The sequence below is a fragment of the Salvelinus alpinus genome, chromosome 6 (assembly GCF_045679555.1).
Source record: "Salvelinus alpinus chromosome 6, SLU_Salpinus.1, whole genome shotgun sequence".
NCBI classification, from domain to species: domain Eukaryota; kingdom Metazoa; phylum Chordata; class Actinopteri; order Salmoniformes; family Salmonidae; genus Salvelinus; species Salvelinus alpinus.
Genome location: NC_092091.1, coordinates 55,541,589 through 55,567,429, shown reverse-complemented (window position 1 = coordinate 55,567,429; position 25,841 = coordinate 55,541,589). Strand labels below are relative to the sequence as shown.

General features: G+C 44.0%; 1 protein-coding gene across 1 annotated transcript in view; it reads right to left on the bottom strand.

Annotated features, from left to right (window-relative positions):
• The window catches only part of LOC139578952 (RING finger protein 24-like), a 30,149-nt gene extending 6,132 nt beyond the window's left edge, over positions 1 to 24,017 (bottom strand). The window contains exons 1-5 of the mRNA XM_071407108.1: positions 23,774 to 24,017; positions 19,652 to 19,801; positions 12,279 to 12,321; positions 11,638 to 11,679; positions 2,297 to 2,376 (exon numbers count right to left, since the gene is read on the bottom strand). Coding sequence (XP_071263209.1) covers positions 2,297 to 2,376; positions 11,638 to 11,679; positions 12,279 to 12,321; positions 19,652 to 19,801; positions 23,774 to 23,916 — 458 coding nt within the window. The 5' untranslated portion in view covers positions 23,917 to 24,017. The remainder of the gene's footprint in view (positions 1 to 2,296; positions 2,377 to 11,637; positions 11,680 to 12,278; positions 12,322 to 19,651; positions 19,802 to 23,773) is intronic.
• Between the last annotated feature and the right edge of the window lie 1,824 nt (positions 24,018 to 25,841).

Here is a 25,841-nt window from a genome sequence, read left to right as displayed (position 1 = left end):
GAGAGCGAGGGAGAAGGACAGGGAGAGAGCGAGGGAGAAGGACAGGGAGAGAGCGAGGGGGAGAACAGGGTGCGAGGGGAGAGGGAGAAGAACAGGGAGAGGGGGGGATAGAGAGAGACAAGATTGTTCATTTTTAAGGTAATTTAGCAGACACTCTTATCCAGAGCGAATTACAGGAGCAATTAGGGTTAAGTGCCTTGCCCAAAGGGCACATCGACAGATTGTTCACCTATTCGGCTCAGGGAGTCAAACCAGCAACCCTTTAGTTACTGACCCAACTCTCTTAACCCTTAGGCTTAAGTCAACACTTGCAAATGTGGATGACACTAACATCGGCTAGACTATGTGTACCCGTGTGGGTGTTTCTAGTGTTGTCTCTCTAAACACTAGCCCTCTCAGTTCAGCTCTTTGACTGCTGCAACTGATCCAGCTATTCTATTTCTGACTGCTCACAAAGTGCTTGCACTGGGAGACCAGGGGGCTTATTCCACAGGGTAGACTGTGCCGCATAGCAGCTAGAAATAGCTCAGTAACTGTATAAAAAAATAAATATCTAATGTGTGTGTGTTCTGTCTACCTGTTCCGTGTGTTCCATTTCTATCTGCAGCCATCTACCATCCCTACATGTTCAGCCCTACTGAATAAGGATGCTCTGCGCTATGCATTGTTAACGAAACAGACAGCAAGACTACAGCGCGAGACAGTACAGTAGGTTGATGGGGCCTAGACTAGGGTGTGCGTCCCAAATGGCACTATATAGTGCACTAAAATAGGGAATAGGGTGCAAAATGTATGCACCCCTAAACAGGGAATGGAGTGCAAAAGTAGAGCACTAAAGAGGGAATAGGGTGCCATTTGGGACGCACACCTAGAGCTTCTGCCCATGACTCAGTCAGAAGTAAGTGGGGGCGGCGTGGCGTGTTCGTTGCTACTTAATTATTTACAGTGGGGCTGGCAGTTCTATTTTGGTACACTCTGGTCCTACAGGGTTGGGAAGGGACTCACACATAGGAGTGAAGGGGGAGAGGGACTGTGCTTCCTTCTCACGGTCACCTACTAGAGGGGTGCATTCAACCCCTGTGAGGTTTATAAATCTTCTGCTCTCTAGTGCCATCTAGTTCTCTCTGCAGTCCCAGAGGGCCACACACAGCGGAGTGTGTTGACATGCAAGTCAGTGTGTTGTGATTGAGTGGGCCCCGCCCCAGCTCCTGACGTGGTAAAAACTAGGCCGAGGCTCGACGTAAACAGCCCAATTTAAATTGTCATGCTGGTGGGAGGAAACTCATTTGGCCCCAGGCCACCAGAGACTTCCAATCCATCAAGCGCTGCATTGTGTTCCCTCTCACTTGCTCTCGGTCGGTCATTTCCTTTCCCCATAATCTCTCTCCATCGCATTCATCTCACCCCCCCCCCCCCCCCCTACTTTCACTCTTTCACGGATTTCTTCACTCTGTTGCCGTGTGCTGGGTTGCTCTACTAAGAGACCTTGGAGGGGGCGGGAACTGTAGATAGAGGTGAAGAAATGGCAGTAAAAGGACCATCACTTCTGCAGCCGAATCATAACATGTTTGACTTGGTGTGAGGAAGGGTTCCGGTCCACAATATTGGGTCCACTTTGCCCCTCAACAGAAGTTACGGTTATTGTGCAACTGGGGCTGAGTGAGTTGGAATCACTGGACTAACTGTGATGATGATAAGCACTCTGTGCGAAGAGGACGTCCACCATTTTGGATCCACTTTGCCCCTCATGCTTATCAACAACAGACCAATATTATTGTTATTGTGCGACTGGGCTGAGTACAGTGTGTGTGAATTAGACTAGGATGAGTGAGTGGGAATCACAGTTTGGATGGGAAGGGCTCGGTGTACCATTTTGGGTCTGGTTGGAACCACATGCTCATCATTAACGGAACTTGTTATTGTGCGAATGGGGCTGCATACAGCGTGTGTGTATGTATTAGACTGGGCTGAGCGAGCTGGAATCACTGTGTGGATGTAACTTTGTGCTAGGAGGCGGGAGGCACCATTTTGGGTCCGCTTAGCCATATATGCTCATCAACAGAACTTATCGTGCAACTGGGTGACCCTTTAGAATCGCAGTTTGGATGGGAAAGGTGCTCTGTGTACAGGGTGTGGCTATTAGATTGGGTTATGTAAATGGTGCTCAACCACACTGTTTAATGTTATTGTGAGACTGGGGCTGAGTGGAAGACGGCCTAGGCCTAGCTGGGCTAGGCTCCATCCACAGGCTCTGTGTACAGGGTGTGGGCATCAGCCAGGCCTCTGGTGTACTTACTTCCTGTGAAAGGCGTGTTTGCACGGGCAAATCCCCAGCTCGTCTTTCTGTTTGAACTCCTCCAAGCACACCGCACATATCTGTTGACACAGACGGAGAAAGATGGGCGGGGGCGGGGGGGGGGACAGAGTTAGCAAGGCAGCAAAACAACCACAGTCATTGTAGCTGAAGTCTAAGGAGAGAGAGGAGCGATTGAGACAGAGAGGGAGAAACGGGGCTGTTAGCACTAGCAGGGCAGAAAAACCAAACATAAACAGCTTCGAGATAGTGGGTTTTGTATGTACCGTTATGGCAACGCATCAAGGATGACAGACGTCAGTATCCCAAACTAAAACATGTCTGGGAATAGCCAGAGGAGGGAGCGTCGACACATATACGATTTGTACACTTCTGGGCCCATATTCATGAAGCGTCTCAGAGAGTGCTGATCTAGGATCAGATAGCCTTTTAGATCATAATGAATAAGACTACATGGACAGGGGAACCTGATCCTAGATCAGCACTCCTACTAGATGCTTTCTGAATATAGGCCCTGGAACCCATCACCTCGATATACCACTTCTCATGCCAGACCTCAATATGTTCTCAGGCCTAGAAAGAGTGGCGACCACACCCCGAGATAAGACTCCTCAGGCCGGAGAAAGAAGCCTCTCCCTCAAACAGTAGAATGTTTTCATTAAACTGTGACGTTAGAGGGAACATTCTGGAGGGTGCAAACAGAAAAGGCCTCTGCACCTGGAGTGTTGTAGAAATGCAACTTACGTAACATGCACAGGGGTGTGATCTATTCATCACAGCCCAACTAAATCCAGAAATTACATACGATACACACACAATGTCGATTGTGCTCTCAACTTCACACAAGCCATTTTTACATTTACATTTTACATTTAGCCGACGCTCTTATCCAGAGCGACTTACAAATTGGAAAGTTCATACATATTCATCCTGGTCCCCCCGTGGGGAATGAACCCACAACCCTGGCGTTGCAAGCGCCATGCTCTACCAACTGAGCCACACGGGACTCCATTAAAACCAGTTGAAACTAGATCCAGTAAGGGTCTCCTCAGCCCAAACCAGTCTGGCCCAGATGGGTGCAGTGTACTGTGTGTACTTTCCTGCGTAAAGGTGCCAGCCCAGACAGCTAGGCCTAAATAAGACCATTAAAAGCTAGTTTTATGGCCTAGTTAGGCCAAGCTTGTACAAATACTAGCTATGTAGTAAGACAAGAGAACACCACATAGGGAGAGAGAGGGACACTCGCCTGGGTATTTAAAGTCTCTTTATCTGGAGGGCTGGATTCAATCACTCCAGCATTAGCAATATTGATGCAGGGACCATTGTTTAGAACTACTACTACATGCTCAGACCTTATTCTGACAACCTGTAAGCACCCACCTTAGTCGCCAAAACCGGCTCTGTTACAAGACACCCCCGGAGAAATGAGTCTCATGGCACCTTATTCCCTATATAGTCCACTACATTTGATTTGAATCGCATGGACCCTGCTCAAAAGTAGTGCACTAAATAGGGAATAGGGCGTCATTTGGGACGCCCACTGTTTGTACCAGCAGAGCATGTCCGATTGAGCAGCGTGCTGAAAGGCAGTGGTTGGTGTGTGTGTGTTGACAATGACTGGGAGTAGTCTGTTTGTGGCAGTGAGGAAGGATTAGCCCTACTGTCACAATAGGACTCTGTGTGGGCTGGGAGAAGAAGAGTGTGTGTGTGTGGTTTGCATGCGTGTTGGGGTCTGTGATGAAGCATTTTAACCCACTGTCACAATAGGTCTCTGTGTGGACCGGGAGATCTTTGTGTGTGTCAGAGGACAATGGAGAAGGTACAAGACAACGGTGCTGATAGAGGCAGGATGGAGACCGGCAGACTGGATATAGCTCATCTACCTACTAGCTTGTCAGTGCTGCTGTGCACACACACACACCCCATTCAGTGACCTATCAGCACTATTGTGTGTGTGTGTGTGTATACATTACTGCCAGTAGTGGTTCCACAATGTTCATGAAGAATCACACTTGTAACTTGTGGCAGAAGAATCAGAATTAGTTGGGTAACAGATAATTAAGATGTCTTATCTGCATAATATGCTTTTATGATATACTTGTTATTAGAATGTATCTTCTTCCCTCAGCTGGGGCCCAGAGAGGGGAGAAGTCAGGCTTGTCTTTCACATGTCCCTGGTGCTATGCAGAATATCAGAAAGAGAAGAGGACAGGAGGGAACATTGTCTTCATATGTGAATGTGTCTTTACCTATTCTTAAACCATGTGAAGGGATGGCGTGATTAATGGGGAACCAATTACTTGTCTCCACAATGTCTGTGCGCCAGTCATTCCTTCCTTTGGCCTTGGGGGAAATGAGGTTTGAGACAACAGATGTGCGGGGTAGTGTCTGGAACCATTGTATGTCATCTCTGATGTTGCACTTATCCTGGGATAGTGTATGACCTAGAGGCTCACTCCCCTCAATCAGCTTGTCCAGGTGTGTGGTCAAGAAGGGGTTTTACTTGAGATGGGAGTATCTGGAGTTAACAGTTGATTTATGCCATTGGATGAGTTGGTGTTTTTGGTCTATGAAGTACCAGGAATGAGATTGGAGCCTCGTCTTAGGGGCTAAACTGAACGATAATTTATAGCGAATGCTATCTGGCTACGGGACACTCCTTTCTCATTTAAAAAAGTCTCACCTTGTGACCCGTTCCAAACATCTGTTGTTTGTTATGTAGACTAGGGGGTGGATCTTTGCTATAAAAGATCTCAGTAGCCTTTGTGTTGTGGCTCTCAACGAATCATCTGAGGTTGATTCGTCAACCAGCCATCGCTATTGCAAAGCTCTCACTAATAAAGATTCAGTTTTAAGTATAACTGACTTGTGTAATAAGTTTGTCTCTCCTCATTTGATAATACAGAAATGCGTGGAACATTCCCTCAATACAGAAGAACTGCTAGTGCTGTGTATCCTGGCCATAGAGTTGGATAGAGGTCACATCTTTGCAAACGTGTCCTCTATCCAACTCTATGAGCCTAGCCTTTTTGTCTGCGGCCATTTTGGCTACAGTATTACGTCGGGGCAGGACCTACTTCGGAGTGCTACACTTCTAGGACAAAAGGCATACTTCTCCCTCTCTCTCCCCTTTTCAATACAGACTAGCTTGGGGCTGGGGATGAAAAGAGGTACTGCCAGCTTAGCCCTCTAAGGTTTCTCTCTAGGGTGTAGTTAGAGACAAGACACCATCCTCTCGGTTGAGCTCCATTGAACACTAACCCTGGCTCCTTCTCATTCACTAGATCAATGGTGTCAGTTCTTTTCATTGCCCTCTCTTTAACTATGCTGTTACACTAATGGGAGGAGAGGAGTGATGAGCTAGGATAGTGTGTGTGAAATACGGCCCAAAACTGCACGTCTCAGCACCACCTCCTCCTGTGTGTGTGGTATCTATGCAAGTGAGAGTTAAATCATGTAGATGAGCAGTGCACTAAATCTGACAGTTGTGTGCGCGATATGGACCATAACTGCACATCTCAGCACTCCCTCCTCCTGAGCTCAGTACAGCACACACCCAGGTCTCACAGAGTGTACGAGGGCATGTACATGTCTTACAATCACTAGAATAAATTGGTGTGCTGCTGTGCTCAACTCTGGAACGCAGTCTCTTTGGATGTAGCCAGGGTTACAATAGCAACCTGCACTGAAAATAGTCTAAGGAACCTGCTTCTATACAGAGGATCTGAGCCCTAGGACCATGCCTCAGGACTACTGGCTGTCCTCAGTCCACCTGGTCGTGCTGCTGCTCCAGTTTCAACTCCTCTGCCTGAGGCTGTGGAACCCTGATCACGGGATGTGCTACCTTGTCCAGGACTCACACACACTCTCTCTACCTCTCTACCTCTCTCTCTCTACCTCTCTCTCTCTACCTCTCTCTCTCTACCTCTCTCTCTCTACCTCTCTCTCTCTACCTCTCTCTCTCTACCTCTCTCTCTCTACCTCTCTCTCTCTACCTCTGAATGACCCTGCTGGTCATCTATGAACGTTTGAACATCTTGAAGAACAATCTGGCCTTTATAGCCATGTACTATCTCCACCCAGCACAGCCAGAAGAGGACAGGCCACCCATCAGAGCCTGGTTTCTTCCTAGGTTCCTGCCTTGCTAGGGAGTTTTTCCTAGCCACCGTGTTTCTAAATCTGCATTGCTTGCTGTTTAGGGTTTCAGGCTGGGTTTCTGTATAGCACTTTGACATCTGTTGATTTAAAAAAGGGCTTTAGGCTTTATAAATACATTTGATTGATTTAAGAGTCAGGACATAGGGACACTGGAGATAGCGGTCATCATATGACTATTTACGAGACCACTGATCTCTGTCGCCATGGGAAAAAACATCCCGACGACTCCAACCACTGCAAATCCTGGAATACATTTTTATGAAAAGATAGTCACGCCAATCAAGGAGAGGGGGGTGGGCGAGATCGTTTGACATCATGAGTGCTCTCTATCCTATAATAAACTCAAATCATCCCATTGTAAACAAGTTGTCGCTTTTGATACAAGATGTACAGCAGTTATACAGAAAGAATATTTACTAGGCCATTTCGTGTCTCTTTACTTTGATTCCAACTCAGCCCATATTGATAAAGCGTCTCAGTAGGAGTGCTGGTTTAGTATCAGGTTTGCCTTTCAGATGATAATGAACGAGGAGCTCTACCCTCTCTCTTTGCAAGTCACGGGCCGAAAGTCCCCTCCCCTTCTGAAATTCAAAAGACGCTAACACCTGCAAAAGTGTGATTTGTCCAAATAATCCAAACTACTGCTGCTCGTTATCCTACGCATCCCGTACAGTCCCGACAGATTCTACGGTATCAATTGTGTTTACGTAGATCTGTCCACGAGAGATTAGAGGGGACCTGGTCCTACGCTTTATGAATACTGGCCCTGGCAACTGGCCCCCAATTGCTCCTCTTGGTCCACATCCCAGTTTACATAAGACGTACCTTCTTGCTCTCGTAAAAATTGAGCAACAACACAGACCACTATCCACATAGCTAGCATCTAAACAAAGCCAGACAGCCTGTGTTTGATTGAAAAACAACCGCTCTGCTCCAAATGCCAACGGCCTCATGAAAATTCATGACGGCAAATTCATTTATTCAGTCTGGCTCTATTATTACCGTTCCACCTAAAGGTTGCTTGGGTTGTGTTCTGTCTGACGTTTCCCCTAGGTACAGATCTAGTTTCCCCTCCCCCCCAATCATATACTTAACCATTAGTGGAGAAAATGCTAAACTGACCCAAGATCAGCAACAACGTCTCAGTTTGTGAGATACAATTCCTATTAACCAAACAATCAAGTTCTCCTTGTACCGTTCTGCGTAGTTCTAATCCCACGTAGCCACTTAAGAGTAGGTAGCCTAAAAATGTGATTTGTAGGCAGGTAGCCTAGTGGTTAGAGCGTTGGGTCAGTAACTGAAAGTCCCTGAGCTGACAAGATAAAAATCTGTCGTTCTGCCCCTGAACAAGGCAGTTAACCCACTGTTCCCCGGTAGGTCGTCATTGTAAATAATAATTTGTTCTTAACTGACTTTCCTAGTTAAATAAAGGTAAAAAATAAAAAGAAACCCTGTTTAAACCCTTTGGCATAATGAGCAGTTTGTTAAGTGGGGATGGTACGTGAGGTGTGTGTGTCAGAATGTGTACTGGTCAGTGTGTGCCCCCAGGCAGGCTATGGGTTGGAGGGTAAGCAGCTCTGCCTTGGGCAGGAAATGGGGTCACCAGAGACACAGGAGTTTTTCCACTCTGAGTACAACTATTAATTTTTTTATTTAACCTTTAACTGGGCAAGTCAGTTAAGAATAAATTATTATTTACAATGATGGCCTTGGAACAGTGGGTTAGCTGTCTTGTTCAGGGGCAGAATAATAGATTTTTACCTTGTCAGCTCGGGGATTCGATCTAGCAACCTTTCGGTTACTGGCCCAACGCTCTAACCACTAGGCTAACTGCACTGAGGTGAGATGGGCTGCATCTCATTCCTGAGAAGTTTCCCTTCTCCCCTCTACAACTGCACTGAACTAGAGTTGAGGGACTGTGTTTCATTCCAGATGACCAGTTGCCTCCTCCACTCTATCCTGAAGAGAAAGCAGCATGGCAAGGAAACGAGACAAAAGTTAAGCTATCGGTTAGGCTATATCTGTCCAATGGCAGATATGAAGCGGACATATTTCTGTAATGAAATAAAACCAGGGACAAAGAGCTTTTGAGTTAATGGGGACAGTGATTCACCCCCAGGGGCCCATTCAAAACTACTGTTGAGGGCCACAGTCCATTACGTGCTCGTAAAAAGCAGTGTGTGTGTGCACGCGTGTTCAAACTGAAAAAGCCTACCTTAATCTATAGGCAATTATTGGCAAACAGGGAGTATTGCTGCGCCTACCAAACCATGACATTGTAATGGTATTTCATTCATGCTCCTGATATCATCAGTAGTGCTGTGAACATAGACCTTGACCGTGTCCTCAAAAGGCTCAGAACAAAAGTAGTGCACTATGCTATGTAGGGAATAGGGTGTCATTCTTGATGCAGCGCCAGAGTTAGGCTTATCTTATCAAAACGATAATCGGCTGACTAATTCAAAAGTAGGCCTCTGTTTGCTTTGGGAAGGATCGCAAGTAAAATACGGCAGGTCAAACAGAGCTGAGAGCGTGTTGAAGCCCAAGTCAAGTCAAAGCTTGCTCATTTCAACACTCATCAGCCACATACAGTAGTCCTACATTTTGAATATGCTACTTTGTCACAAGGTTCAGGCCTAGAAAGCTCCCCTTAATGTTCTTTGAACGTTAGAGATTGGTTTAGAATGTTCCCCTATTGTTCTTTGAACGTTAGAGATTGGTTTAGAGTGTTCCCCCAATGTTCTTTGAATGTTACATAGCTGCGGCTGTACAGTGCAACGGCACAGCAACGCGATCTGTAATAGATTGGCTGAGTACTATCAAGGACACTACTACTGAACTGCCACAACATTGAACTGCTGCGCTTCCTCACACAATACAACCCCTGTCCATCATACACAGACAAGGGCACGAAGTGATGTACCGGTGTGTGTGTGTGTGAGGTTGTAGACCTATGTGTATTTAGAAGGGTTATGTTCAGCTGGATACAATAAAAACATTGAAATTGATGTTACCTTTATTTAACTAGGCAAGGCAGTTAAGAACAAATTCTTATTTTCAACGACGGCCTACGAACAGTGGGTTAACTGCCTTGTTCAGGGTCAGAACGACAGATTTTTTTACTTTGTCAGCACGTATTATTCACAGCTGTTGTAGCCATGCTCCGTGTCAAATGAAGGTTAGATGTATACAGCTGCAAGAGGCGCAATCTATACACTTTTTCCAAAAACATTTTCCTTTGGACAGAGCCCTTCCAATAAAATGGGTCATTCCCCCCAGCCAGCGTTGGTGAGTGTTTTTCAGCAATACATAACAACTTGGCTGTCCTACAATCACGCACACACGTTCACAAACAGGCACACACACGTCACATACTGTAGCGCTCTCCCACTTCTAATGACATAGAATGACTCAATAATGGCTACATAACTAGACCTCTGCACTGTGGGAAATTCCTGCCCTGCCGGTGAGCCGTTTGGTTAGCGTTAGCAACGTAGCGCTTTCGCTCCTTACACGCGGGTGCCAGCGCTAGTTTTGTCATTAGCATTGACGTGCTAAAGGAAGTAGCGGGGGCTCGCGAGAGGCTAGTAGGGCCACTTGGGCATAGTTTATCAGGGGCCAGGGCTGAGGCTGTGAAGGAGATCTGTGGAAAAGGGGCTAACGCTGCTAGCTGTACAGCTGGGCTAACATGACTAACACATTGTCCGACGCAACAGATGGACTGTAACAAGCTCCAGAGACAGACATGCATAATGAGAGGACAGGGCACATGCACACTCAAAAACACAGGCGCACACACACACAATGTGCCTTTTCTGACATGGATACCCTGAACATGAGAGAGATACAACAACAGTCTGCTGACAGCTCAACTAAATGTGTCTCGACAGGTCCACTTTGCATAAAGGGGTTCCCTCGCTATTTAAACAACATTTTAATTTTAGCAGGTTAGTCTAGTTGAGATACAAATCTATTTTTCAAGAGAAACCTAAGGGATCTTGTGGCTATTGAACAACCAGTTTGCTTCAGACGACAATGATAAACCTGCGTCATCAAGATCACACGTTTCTAAATCAATAAGTAGCCTAAATGTATGTCATGGGACCCATATACGGTAACACAGCAGTAAACAACAAAACAATCAATGTAAATGCCAGACCAACGGCGACTTTACAGTTTATGAAGCTCAGCCTGTTCAGACAGGAAACCAGAGTATATGCATTAGCTGACGTCGCACCAATCATATTCTACAAACACTTTCTACCTTAATATGGTGGTATATTTAAGCTGATCATCAGTTTTACTCACATTCTCTACTGCTGTTGGTTACGCGATAGTATGCGGTTGTATTTTCTTGTACCCAGCCACCACCCCAGCCTCCACCTGTTTGGTTCTGTCCTGTGGTGGGATTGGTACAGAGTACCTTGCTCACTGCCTGTAATTATTATGATCTTAAAAAGGTGCACTATGCAAAAATCACTCCGCCATTTCCTGGTTGCAAAAATGTGAATAGTTTGCCTAATTTCAGTTTATTTGACAAAACAAGCAAGTATAGTGTAGAGAATCATTGTACCATCTAAACCACTGAAATAGATTTTCCATAACCAAAAATGTTGTATTTTCAGCTGGTGTACAAAACCAAAAAAGACACAAAAACAAAACTTAAACATATAAATAGCACACATAGAACATATCTACTGCGTCTTAGACTTGCTTTAAATGAGTGACAGATCTAGAACTCATATTTCTATGTGAATTGGGTAAGGGTCGCCCAAAAAGTGACATATTACAGCTTTAACATGATGCACGCTCTGGCAGTGAGATTCCTCGAAGGAGCAGAGCCTAACGCAAACCCTAACATACTGCAATCATTTTCTAAATAATGGTTAAACAAATACGTGGCGTTTGCTGTCTGAAAGGTTGCTTTTGGGGGAGGTACAGTTCAGTACAACGACCAAACAGTTACTAATGTTACATTAGGGAAGTACAGCACAGAGTGTGCTAAGCTTGTCAGTCGTATTACAGAATGTCCATGTCCGGTCCAATAAAAAAAAGTTAACACCTGGTGCAATGCTAAACAATATCAACTCAAAGCCCATGTAACCATGAGATACAGTATCAATAGAAGTCAAGACAATGGAACAAGAAAAAGGTTAAGCGCTTACCTCATGCAAATTTAGCTCTTTGACCTTTTCCTTCTGTATAACCTGAGAGAAAAAAAAAAAAGGCAATTAGAACAGACAACATAAAACACACTTTTCCTCAAAGGAAACATCCAGAAGTGAATCCAATACTAGTTGTTTTTTTTAGTATAAGAAGAATGGTGATGTATGAATGGACAGTAGAGTTCAGTTCAGTTCCAGGCAGTTATGGTCCTGTGTGGCTCAGCCCCTCACCCTCACCACTCACTTAAAGGGATTAAAGACGTATCAACAAAATAAATGCTTCCTGCTGCTATTTCACGCACAGCATCTGGAAATGTCTTCTGACAGGAAGGAGTACAGCTACGACCGGAAGTTACTTTTTCAGCAGGCTGGCTGGCTAAAACTGGCCGTACATTCGATTAAGGGCGAGTCCCCCACTTCCATTGAAACTAGCCCAAAATAAACCACAATCCTTCTGTTTTTACTCTGATGCCTTCTACAGTATGTATATTAAGGGTGTGTACTATATAATGTGTATGTTCAGCAACAGAGGATTTGTAGGCTACAGTGACATACTGTGAGAAAAATAAACCATGTTCATAGTATTTGTGTGTGTGTGTGTGTGTGTGTGTGTGCGCGTGCGTAGACGACGGGCCTCTTACTTGTTTGTATGCATACAGCTCCTTGTGCGCCTGGTGCCTTAACCTGCAGGGACAACGCAGAGAAACACAGCATCTCTTCAATTAGTAAAGAAGCCGCTACAACTCACCAGTTGCACTCACAGTACATTCAGATACAGTGGCAAGTCAATAGACCCTGAAACAGGAAGTGAGCAACTGTATAGAGAGCATTCAGGGCAGAAAAACATGGCTGATTTAACAATGTCCATTCAAATCTCCAGCACGGAAATAAAAGCAAGTCAAATTCAACTGTTTAGACGCTGTAGAAACAGACATTGATGGCAGTGCTGCAGTTTTGAACTAGCCTGGTCTACATTGGATTTAAAATGATTTTAGTGCTACGAAACTTTCAGGAAACTCACCCCTGTACAAGATCTTGACTACGGTAGCCTGGATTCAATCTTAACCTTCACATTTTTTTTTAAATCTTTAGTTTTGAAGTCATAAATCAATCCAGATGAGTTGATGGAAGATAAAAGCTACGGTCATTGTAATAACCACTGAATTGAATCCAGGCCTTTCCCTATGAACTCTTTATATACACACACAGGAAATACTGTCTGTCATCAGAAGTGGATCCACTTGGCATTTCAAAATGGCTTTTGAAAAGGATTGGACCTGCTATCTTTTATGGTCTTTGAAATGGAATGACCCGAGGTCAGGTAGGGCACCCTTTCTGCCCACAGACCCATTTGATTTCACAATGGCGGTATCCCAAATCCCTATGTGCTCTTGTCTAAAGTAGTGCACTATATAGGGAATAGGGTGTCATTTGGGACGAACACTATGTGATCTCACACCCATCTCACAGCTGTGAACGGTGACATTTAACCCCAATGGCTTGGCGGCTTCTGACCCTAATGACACTGTTATACACCTCCCCCACTAACCCAGACCAAACCAAAACATAACCTACTTCCCACCCAGCTATCAGTACCAAACTCAATCTCACTCAAACGTCACCCGGACGACCTTATGACGACTTTGACGGAGCACAGGTCAGCAGTCGTGCAGCTCCACTGCCACAACTAGGTTGGGAATTCCACACCTTGACACGACTCAATGTAAATGTGGGCCCCCCCCGTACTGAATGGCAAATGGTCTAGTCCGAACTGGACTGCTTAGGCAAAATGTCCACCAGGTCGAGAGTCTAATGTTTTCTCTCTCAAGCGTTAAAAAAAAAAGGTACCGCAACTGACAGCTTGAGGTGGTTATAGGATACATCCCCCTTTAAACCAATCATCCCTGTTACATTAGCAACTCTTCAGCACCCCCACATACGGTTTCTGCCAGCAGGACACATGGTTTTATCACCATCATTCGTGTGAATGCAGCAGGGATGCTTTTCACGTGAGAGTGCCTATCTAACCAGAGCTCCTGTCTTGACTTTACCGTAGTGGCATTCGTTACCGCTGACTAGGCTAGAAGGAGAGACAGATTAATCATTTGCGTTGGAGAAATGGGAGCTTTACTTTACTACAGTACATCCCATTAAAACTAAACTTCCTTTCTTGATTTTCTTCCCTTGACCTTCACAAGCAATGATGGGTGATAGTAAAATATCAGAACACTATCCAGTCCTTTCACCTTTAAAGTCCTTAGATCAGTGTTCAAGGGGATAGATTACAAGGAAAGGAAACGACTGGGCACATTAACCTTCATCTTTAGTGGGGAAGCTAAGGCCCTTTAAGAGGGCATGACAATGTTAACAAATGGGAGAGGAGTATTAAGGTCAACTCAAGAGAGAGGCAGCCAAGCATAGGGAAGTCCATATTCTTAAGATAAATAACCCTTTGAAAAGTGTTGTGATTGGAAAATTACACCTAACTAACTATAGCTTGAAGAAAGTCAGCCATGAGAAAGCACAAAATTCAAATAGATCCACAAATATTATGAAAACGGTGAGTATATACCACCCTGTGAACATTTTTACTATGAACAGTTAATACACGTAGTGCATTAACTAGAGGTCGACTGATTAATCAGAATGGCCGATTAATTAGGACCGATTTCAAGTTTTCATAACAATCGGAAATCGGTATTTTTGGACTCCACGAGGAGCCTGCCTGTTACGCCACTCCACGAGGAGCCTGCCTGTTACGCGAATGCAGTAAGAAGCCAAGGTAAGTTGCTAGCTAGCATTAAACTTATCTTATAAAAAAAACTATCAATCAATCATGATCACTAGTTAACTACACATGGTTGTTACACTGGCAATACTAAAGTGCCTATAAGAACATCCAATAGTCAAAGGTATATGAAATACAAATGGTATAGAGAGAAATAGTCCTATAATTCCTATAATAACTACAACCTAAAACTTCTTACCTGGGAATATTGAAGACTCATGTTAAAAGGAACCACCAGCTTTCATATGTTCTCATGTTCTGAGCAAGGAACTTAAACGTTAGCTTTCTTACATGGCACATATTGCACTTTTACTTTCTTTTAAACCAAATTGAACATGTTTCATTATTTATTTGAGGCTAAATTGATTTTATTGACGTATTATATTAAGTTAAAATAAGTGTTCATTCAGTATTGTTGTAATTGTCATTATTACAAATAAATAATTGTAAAAAAATATATATATATAAAAAAAGAAGAAGTTTTAAATCGGCGGATTAATCGGTATCGGCTTTTTTTGGTCCTCCAATAATCGGTATCGGTGTTGAAAAATCTAAATCGGTCGAACTCTAGCATCAACATTAAGCTAGCTTGGATATTAACAGACATTTATAAACAAATAACTATTTTGGTAACTCTGTTCAGACATTTTCCCATCACCTGAAGTTAAAAGGACGATCATAGATATCGCCAGTGGTCGGTTTGTATTGTCATACACCAACCACTGACTTCAGCACAAATTAAAAAGGCAAAAAATAAAACATGTTGAATGAAAAACAGAATCGAAAGACAGTAGTAGGAGGGATAGATATACACAAAGTTCACAAAACATTAGGAACACCTGCTCTTTCCATGACAGACTGAATCCAGGTTAAAGCTATTATCCCTTACGGATGTCACCTGTTAAATCCACTTCAAAATCAGTGTAGATGAAGGGGAGAAGACAGGTTAAAGAAGGACTTTTAAGCCTTGAGACAATTGAGACATGGATTGTGTGTGTGCCATTCAAAGGTGAATGGGCAAAACAAAAGATTTAAGTGCGTTTGAACAGCGTATGGTAGTAGGTGCCAGGCGCATCGGGATGAGTGTGTCAAGAACTGCACGACTGCTTGGTTTTTCACGCTCAACAGTTTCCCGTGTCTATCAAGAATGGTCCACTGCCCAAAGGACATCCAGCCAACTTGACACAACTTAAGGAAGCATTGGAGTCAACAAGGGCCAGCATCCCTGTGGAACGCTTGACACCTTGTAGTCCATGCCCCAACGAATTGAGGCTGTTCTGAGGGCAAAAGGGGGTGCAACTCAATATTAGAAACGTGTTCCTAATATTTTGTACACTCAGTGTATTAAAAAAAAGGGAGAAAAAGAGAAAGCGATTGAGAGACATATGTGTTGAAGATTTACCTCCGTTACTAGTAACCTTAACCTCTCGGAGCAGAACGAGAGGCTGAGGGATCTGTAACACACAGCAGCACAGTTCTAGGAGAGAGACTGACACCTTCTGAAAGAGAGCAGCGGTAAAGGTGCAGAGACTCCCATTGGGCAAGGGGTCAAAGGTGAGGGGTCAGGGGATTTTCAAAGGTGAGGGGCAGGGGCTGATTTGACGAGTGGCACTGTTAGCATGGTAGTGAGGGGGATAGATTCAAGTTTCAGTAACATTTAGTACAGGAGACCACAGAAGGGCCACGTGGTGCTTAGGGATGTGATCTTTCCATGGACTCCTACACTAAAATAATGTCACTGACTTCTAAAACAGAACTGGGCAACAAACACTCCTCAACGTGTATGTGTGTGTATATGTATGGTGTGTTCGCCAGCCACAGGCTTATTTCACGTATGTGTGTGGACTTCGGGACTGACCGAGAGGAGGGAGTCGAGTCTACCTGTGACGTTCAGCCTCACGTCAAGCTGTCCGGGCCGTGTTTGCTTGGGCCACACCGGGAAAGCGAGCATTCACACATCCTCTCCAGAGCCCGACTGGCCTCGTTCCCCTCTCCTTTCCCGTATTTGTCCAGCTTTTAGAGGATCATCTGTTGACTGGCTGTGAGGAGTAGGGTCAAGTTGACCCAAGAAGAGCATCTATGGGTAGTTTTGCATTTCCCCCACTAATGGTTAAGGTTAGGATTGGGGGAAGCTGATCCCAGATCTGTATCTAGGGGAAACGCCACACTGGAGCCTAGGTGTGGTGTGAAGGGGGCTAAAGTTAAGACAGGGCTCAGTGTTTCGTCCATCGGTCTCTAAAGGCAATGAAACTGGGTCAAGGAAAATCAAACTGATTCTGTGTTAATATACATGGGAAGTGTAGCCTATCCAGTGAGGCCTTGTGGTTTTGTGGTGTGTGTGTGGGTTGTTTAGGGAACCATGAGGGCCACGTGTTAGAAAGGGAGACTGCATCTTTAGAAGCCTTTCAGAGTAAAAACTGTTCCAAATGGCACCCTATTCCCTACACAGAGCATTACTTTTGACTAGGGCCCATAGGGCTCTGCTTGCTCAAATGTAGTGCACTATAGGGAATAGGGTGCCATTTGGGACAACGTTTTTCAATAAATTACTTGGTAATCCGACCACCTTTTTTCCCCCTTTTCTTTTTCCTCCCAGAATTGTATCGTGACACTGCATCAATTTCATAGTTTGTCTTGAGGAGGGAGGGGCAAAACAAAAGCAGAAACACACTTACCATCTCGCCCCGCCGGGTTAGGTAAAGGGCAGGGTGAATTTGGGTTGAGACATGCTGCTTCTCGCTACTTTAGGTAAGAAATGCTACAGAGTTCCAACGTCATTGGCCACTGCCATGGTTGTCCACCATGGCAACAGTGCTCAGGACTATCGTGATTGGACCAGAGGGGGCTAGAGTGGCGGGCCAATAAGATCTCCGCAAAGCAATATAATAGAGCCAGGTCTAGGACTTCAAACGTATTGAAGGGGCCATTCTTTAAGGAGATAATACTCATTTCGTTGTCCAAGGTTCAGCCATGTTGAGCGCTGGTTAACCACTCAGAGCTAAGAGCCCTATCGACCCTGGTCAAAAGTAGTGCACTATATAGCGAATAGGATGCCAATGGAAGCATGCATAAACTGTGCTGGATTTATACCAACATCTACACAGATGCCCTTGCATTTCCAGCTAAGAGAAGAGAGGATGCCTAAGGACTTAACATGAGGGGCACGACACAAGCCTCTTCAAGGTTGGGAGTTGTAGTGGTAGTGATTATGCAGCTAAGCAGCTTTTAATAGATGTTTCTATAAAATGTTTCAGCAGGGGAGAACAAGTCTGGATATTATTTTACTGGTGGGATTTTTTTCCCCAGTTCAGATGATCAAGTCAGCGATACCTTCTCCAAACTGTGCTGTTGAATCTTTTTTTATAAGCCTTTATGAAAAACGGTTAATTTGAGAAGAACATGATAAAACACAACAAAAGGAAATTAAAACAACCCAAATTGAATTTAGACCCAATATGCCAATGTTTCATTAAATCCAGACCACCAAGAAAGGAGTTTTTTAGGCCTAATGACAGCAAATATGATTGACTTGTCTTGGATAACATACATTTACTTTTGGCTAATAATTGGACTCGCTTCAGTTACTTAAGCCATTTCATTAAGAGTAAGACAGACCTGGCGCTTTTCTGTCCATCTGTGCTCTCAACTACTTTGAAAACACTGCTGCAGTTCATTAGTGCATTACATCTCGTTGGTTGGTTGTAAAGCCTTGGTAGCTTTGTTTGGAGCCGCAAAGGTTAGGCTAGGTCATAGTTTGAGTTCAAAACCCTGTAGCCTGAACACATTAGGTAACAGAGCTTACACTTCAGACAATTCCAGCCTTATTTGCTGTGGACACAAGTATTTTTTTTATATGCAGCTGATGGACTACCAGATTGCTTGGTACCCCCGCTGTGTGTTGCATGCTGGGAGCCTGAAAATGCACAAATTCTAGTCTCATCATCACATCTGATGATAGCAGGCTGGCAACACAGTTTAGCAACTCCTATATCATGAGCACCTTTGCTCGTGTTAAAGTAGCCTAAATGTTGCATGTTTTGGCTAACCCTCTGTGTTTCTACCTGTGCGCAAAGCAGCTCAGGTCTTCAAAGTCAACTAGTGTGAATGATGAAAAGCCTGTACTGCGTCCCAAATGACTCCCAATCCCCTATATGGTGTGCTATTTTTGACTAGTGCAGATAGGGCTTTGGTCAAAAGTAGTGTACTATATAGGGAATAGGGTGCCATTTGGGACACGTTGTCACTGACAAGGTGGAGAGAGGGATGAAAGAAGTGTCCTTCTCTCCCAAGCTGTACCATCTGTCTGAGTTCCTCTCTTATGCTGTTTATCCCTCTGTTCTCACGTCATATTGGCTTAAAGCTGTATTAAAAACATCACCCTCTTTCATTGGGGAAATATGTTGTCCCCCCTAGTTCTACAAACTACAGCAGAGAGAGAAACGTGCACTGCTTGGACTGAAGAACACAAATAGTCCCTCTAGTACACTGAGGTCTTGTAAAACAGCACGGCTAGGCTACTTGTGATTGGGAGAAAGCCGTGTTCATAGGCAGCCTGGACAAAAGTATTGCACTATGTAGGGAATAGGGTGCCATTTGAGACGTACAGTGTTGTTGTAAACAGAGCAGACCATCACATGGTGGGACATACCATCCTGGGAGGCGAAATAGGGGGTGGGGGGGCTTGAGTACGACGCTCGAATGGCATCCAACCTAAGACCGGTGCCAAAGTACTGGCAGAGTAATGACACCCGAGCAAGACCTTTTTAGAAATGTGTATGACTGAATTAACTCGCAGTCTGGATGTATTTAACATCTAATCCATTGGTGTGGCTATATCAATAACCAATGAGGTTACAGTGAAAATGCTGCATCTCATATGGGAAAAACAAAGTAATTTTTTTGACCACAGGTTGAGATTAAAAACACCGCTGACTCATAATTGGATATGGCAAGTCATTCTCGAAGAAATGGATTTAGCCTACGTCAATCAGCTTTTAAGAATCTGTGGTTTATTGCACTTAAGTGTGCTAACATAAAAAAATGGCCACCGTAAACATTGGAGTGAGGCTCTGTTGATGTCAAATATGGGGTCACAAACAAATGTCATAACACAGAATCTACACCGTCTGGCACCGGTGCAAGGAAACCTAAACACAAATCAAGATTTTTAAAGGAGACTATAGAAACTAGCCTATGTCAACTAGGACGTAGCAGTGTGGATCATACCTTATCAAGTAGCAACAGAAGAGAAGGCTGAGGATGAAGACAAAGATGGCGGTCCCAAACACCACAATGTAGATGTTGAGAGGAAGGTTCTGAAACCCGATATTAGGCATCCTGAAACTGTAGTGCTGGAAATCGGAGCTCATGGATATCCTGCAACGAGAGAGAGAGACGGATTAGGGGATGTGATAAAGTGATAGATTGACCACAGGACTGTACGTGACTATTGGGCTGAGAGAGTACTGGACAATTTCTCATAGCCAGCAGAAATCTTTGATAAGGCTTCCAGCCTGCCACATAATGACAATAGGTAGGGTGAATTGACGAGAACAGGCCACCATGATCATATACATTTGTTAGTTGCGTAATGTCACTGAGGTAGGCCTATTCCTGATCTTGCACATCAGTGCGGCACCTTCAGCATTCGAATGCCTGTAAAATGGCTTGAGCAATATTAGTCTTTATTAGTACAGTGACAATCAATGTAATTTCCTAGGTTATTGTTAACAAATGCACTGTTGAAAAATTGTGTTTTACCTGAATAAAATGAAGCTACCGGAGACAACTCTCATCTGGCTATACCTGCTGATCGGGGCTTACATTAGATGTTATTGTTCAAGATCACCATCAGCAATAGTTTTGGTAGTTTTGCTTTAAACAATCAGTATATATAGTGATTGTTATAAAGGGTAGGGTAAAGTTGATAATTTCATAATAGCACTGCGTGTTGAAGTGGGATGAGAAGAGAAGCTCACGCTGTAAAAATCTCCAAAATGGTCAAAACCACTCGATTTTAAAGGTGCAACACCATTGCCTGGTTGCTAAAATTCGATTAGTTCACCTAATTTCAGTTTATGTAACAATACAAAAGGGTAGAGCAGGGGTATTTGTTTCTAATCCTACGAGGTCCGGAGCCTGCTGGTTTTCTGTTCTACCTGATGAATAATTGCACCCACCTGGTGTCCCAGGTCAAATAAAGTTTAAATAATAAATAAATACAATTCTGGACCTCGAAGCTAGATCCACTGCATTTTTTCATTGTTCCCCTCTAAATCAGGGCCTGATTTAAACTAGGCAAGTCAGTTAAGAACAAATTCTTATTTACAATGACTGCCTACCCCGGCCAAACCCTCCCCTAACCCGGACGACGCTGAGCCAATTGTGCACCGCCCTATGGGGCTCCCAATCACGGCCAGTTGTGATACAGCCTGGGATTGAACCTGGGTCTGTGGTGACGCATCTAGCACAGCGATGCAGTGCCTTAGACCGCTGCGCCAGACAAAAGAGATTTCCCAGCGATTTGGATGGTACAATGATTCTCTGATGGTACAATGACACCCCTCAAACTCTTTCAGTAACCAAAAATATTGTATTTTCAGAAGCTAGTGTACAAATTCGAAAGTGAACAACGCAAAAGAAAATAAACACGGAAAGCATAAAGAATCGCGCACATACTGCTTCTTAGACATGCTTTCCATGTGAATGACAGTGTATACATGTGAGTTATAGATCTATCTATACACAAAAGTATGTGGACACCCTTTCAAATTAGTGGACTCCTCTATTTTCAGCCACACCCGTTGCTGACAGGTGTATAAAATCGAGCACACAGCCATAGACAAACATTGGCAGTAGAATGGCCTTACTGAAGAGCTCAGTGACTTTCAACAGGACACCGTCACCTTTCCAACAAGTCAGTTCGTCAAATTTCTGACCTGGTCAACTGTACGTGCTATTATTGTGAAGTGGAGCAACAACGGCTCAGCTGCGAAGTGGTAGGCCACACAAGCTCACAGAAAGGGACCGGCGAGTGCTGAAGTCGTCTGTCCTTGGTTGCAACACGCACTACCGAGTTCCAAACTGCCTCTGGAAGCAATGTCAGAACAAGAACTGTTCGTCGGGGGCTTCATGAAATGGGTCTCCATGGCAGAGCTGCCGCACACAAGCCTAAGATCACCATGCACAGGGGGAAATGCAGGTTTTAACTAACTAAACAACAAAGAATTGTGTGTGTGTAAAATAAAAAGTGCTTAATGTGAACCTAACTCACAGCTAAAAAATGTAAAGCAAGCAATCCAATGTTATTTGTTGCCTAGACTTTACTGCAATTGACACTCAAGTCTTGAAAAAAACAAAACAATACACTAATATTGCAGTTAGCCATGGCAGCCTTTATAATAGAATGCTTGTGACCACACACACACACACACACACACATCTAAATATTGCACTTGGGAAAAAACATTTTAAAGTAGAAATAGAATGAAACAAACAGGCATTCTATTTTTGCTCTATTATAGTGGCCACTATAGTAGACATCAATCAAGGCTAGGCCCCTTAGTTCTAGTGAAGGGAAGTCTTAACACTACTGCATACAATGACATTTTAGACAATTCTGTGCTTCCAACATTGTGGCAATAGTTTGGGTAAGGCCCTTTCCTGTTTCAGCATGACATTTCCCCCTTGGACAAAGCACATACTTTTGGTGAAGTATTCAATTTAGTCAGGTCACCCAAAAATTTGGGTGAATTCCAAAGTTGTGCTATATATATTAATTGGTTATGTCATAGCTACATGTATAAGATAAATAAATGACTAGCTCAAACACTTTTAATTTGCAAAAATGACAAGTTAATTAGTGGGTGATGGTAATTTCAGATAGTTTTTTTTAACATACATTGCTGCTCTAATCTGATAGTGTGGTGGTAGATGCCCAGTCTCAGCTCAGGTGCTTACATACACCATAGACATAATATTTTTACGCACACACACATTTTAGGGACCAACAATTTATGCCCATTCAAAATCCTATTTTCCCTAACCCTAAACCTAACCACTAACCCTAAAGTAGTGAGGCCCGGCAAAATGTCCTCACAATTGTAGTTGGTTTACTATTCTTGTGAGGACTTTTGGTACTAACAAGTATAGTATAATGTGTCCACACACACCCTACTACTACTGAAGAAAATACAATTCCTGAGTGAGTATGCGTTTGTGTGGTCCACAACGGAAAATTCCCATTCTCCACAGAGGGACATGCCTAAGAATGAAAGGAGGAAAGGAGGAAAAGAGAAACAAAACACACACATGCTAGGATTGGGTGGTATACCTTATTTACCATATCCTGGGAATTTAGAAAAATCCTCTGTATGGATTTTCCAATACATTTAAAAATATATATAAATCTGAATATTTGTACATTTGAAATAAATACCTGCAGTCAACCTGTGCACTAGGAAATAGACAAAGCAGATCGTGTTCATCAGTTCGCCTGTTAGATCATTTTTCATTATGAAGCTTACCGGTACTAGTTTCCCAAAACAGCTGTTTAAGCCAGTCAAGTGTGTTTGTTTACAAAGATGCACAACAAGCAAAATGGGAGCTTCTTGAGGTGAGTTACTCCTGCAGCGCAACTTAAGTGAGGTGAACAAGTTACACTTGTATGAAATTCAAAACTGATATATTGTATAACTATTAAGTTAACTATCTAAGATGCGCCAAATTAACTCACTCCAGCTGGGTTTTGCTAAATGGCTAACGTTAGCTTGCAAGATCAAGCTTCTTGGTGACAGCAACAGAGACAATCGCCTCCTGGATGAAGATCCCTGCGGTCTAATATTTGTTTTGTGTGTGCTGCAAACTGTGTTTTGAGATACTTGCATTACTTTATGAGTTGTCCTAGTAAAAAATGTTTGCATGCGCTCGTTAGCGTTTACCTAGCATCCCCTATGGGGATTCCTTAGTACATGTTAGCATTCTGGTAAATAACATTTTTGGGGCTTTATTTACATTTGTGGAAAAAGGGGCCCTTGTTTACATTTGTGGAAAAAGGGGCCCTTGTGACCGCATATCCTTGTGACCGCATATCCTCCATTATTACTACCGGTAATAATGTATATCCTGGGATGGCACAGGCACAGTAAGAAGGTAGAAAACTGGATACAGCCCAACTCTACACACACACACACACACACACACACACACACACACACACAGAGAGTTTACAGTTACTCCTCCCTATACAGCCAAGCCAACAGACATAATAAACCATAAACCCTGTCTTCCGCACACACTGTTTACTTCCAGAGGACACACACTCATTAACCCACACACACACACACTCACCCGCGTGGTGCCTTCATAGTGTTGAGCGGAACCCAATCTTTAACTCTGAGAACGGCAGCGCTGGGAAGAGGCTCAGCCTTTGTTAATTTTCCTATTCCCCTCGTCACACACACTGCGACCACGAATGGTAGTAATAACACCATCACAATTTAACACCCTCATTCTCCCTAGCTTAGCCGCTAGGCTGATATGCGGTCATAAACACTGCTGCCCTCTCAGTTGGGCTGAAATCTGCCCCCCTGCTCTGCCAGTATGCAGTGGCTCCACGCCAACCTCACAATCTTTCTATCAAAACGAGGCCACGACTGGAAAGCCTGGTTATCGCCACTTAGCTGGGCTCCCAAACACACTGGTTCCACATGGCCCTTTGACATACACATTCCAGAAGCAAACACACACACACACACACACACACACACACACACTCTGGGGTAACATGAAACCCATATGTTCAGACCAGGGCCTAAAATTAACTTTTTGGTCCAGCAGGTAGATAAAAAAAGATATATATAATCTACCAGGTCTAATTTACTTGAAACTAAAGTCTACTGAAGTGAGACTCTGTCCTTGTTATTCTTGGATATTTACCTTGTTTTGTTCACAAGCTAGGTTGTTTTTCAATGTTTGAGTTGAGTTTCAACTGTTAGGGAAGAGAAGGCAATGATAAAATGGCGCCGGAAGAAATGGCAGCAGTTTTACGGGCGCCTAACCAATTGTGCTATTGTGTGTTTTTTTTCTCGTGTTATTTGTAACTTATTTTGTACATAATGTTTCTGCCACTGTATCTTACGGCAAAAAAAGAGCTTCAGAATATCAGGACAGCGATCACTCACCTCGGATTAGACAAAGATTTTTACTTCAACAAGCAGGACGCACAGGATGAACTTCAGACACCCGACAAGGCCAAAATCCCTGTCATTGGCAGGAGAAAGAGACGCAGGTACAGAGGACAGAGCGGGGTGCCTCGTAAGGATATGCCGAAGGCGAGTGGGAAATCTGCCTTTACCGTCAGTATTACTTGCCAACATGGATATACACTGCACTGGCTAGATAGAACAGCACACTCCAGTAAGGGGGGGGGGGGGGGGGGGGGGGTTAGATCGTGCATATTTGTAAACAGCTGGTGCACAAAATCTAAGGAAGTCTCTAGATTTTGCTCACCTGAAGTAGAGTATCTCATGATCAGCTGTAGACCACACTATTTGCCAAGAGAGTTTATCTATATTTGTCGTGGCTGTTTATTTACCACCACAGACAGATTCCTGCACTAAGACCACAGTCAGCTGTATAAGGAAATAAGCAAACAGGAAACCGCTCACCCAGAGGCGACGCTCCTAGCGGCCAGGACTTTAATGCAGGGAAACCTAAATCAGTTTTATCAAAATTTCTATAGGCATGTTAAATGCGCAACCAGAGGGAAAACCATTCTAGATCACTTGTACTCCACACACAGAGACGCATACAAAGCTCTCCCTCGCCCTCCATTTGGCAAATCTGACTACAATTCTATCCTCTTGATTCCTGCTTACAAGCAAAAATTAAAGCAGGAAGCACCAATGACTCGGTCTATAAAAAAAAAAAAAGTGGTCAGATGAAGCAGATGCTAAACTACAGGACTGTTTTGCTAGCACAGACTGGAATATGTTCCGGGATTCTTCCGATGGCATTGAGGAGTACACCACATTAGTCACTGGCTTCATCAATAAGTGCATCGAGGACGTCGTCCCCACAGTGACAGTACGTACATATCTTACCAGAAGCCATGGATTACAGGTAACGCTCACACTGAGCTAAAGGGTAAAGCCACCGCTTTAAAGGTGCGGGACTCTAACCCAGAAGCTTATAAGAAACATGCTATGCCCTCCGACGAACCATCAAACAGGCAAAGCGCCAATACAGGACTAAGATTGAATCGTACTACACCGGCTCTGACGCTCGTCTTATGTGGCAGGGCCTGCAAACTATTACATACTACAATGGGAAGCACAGCCGCGAGCTGCCCAGTGACACGAGCCTACCAGACGAGCTAAATCACTTCTATGCTCGCTTCGAGGCAAGCAACACCGAG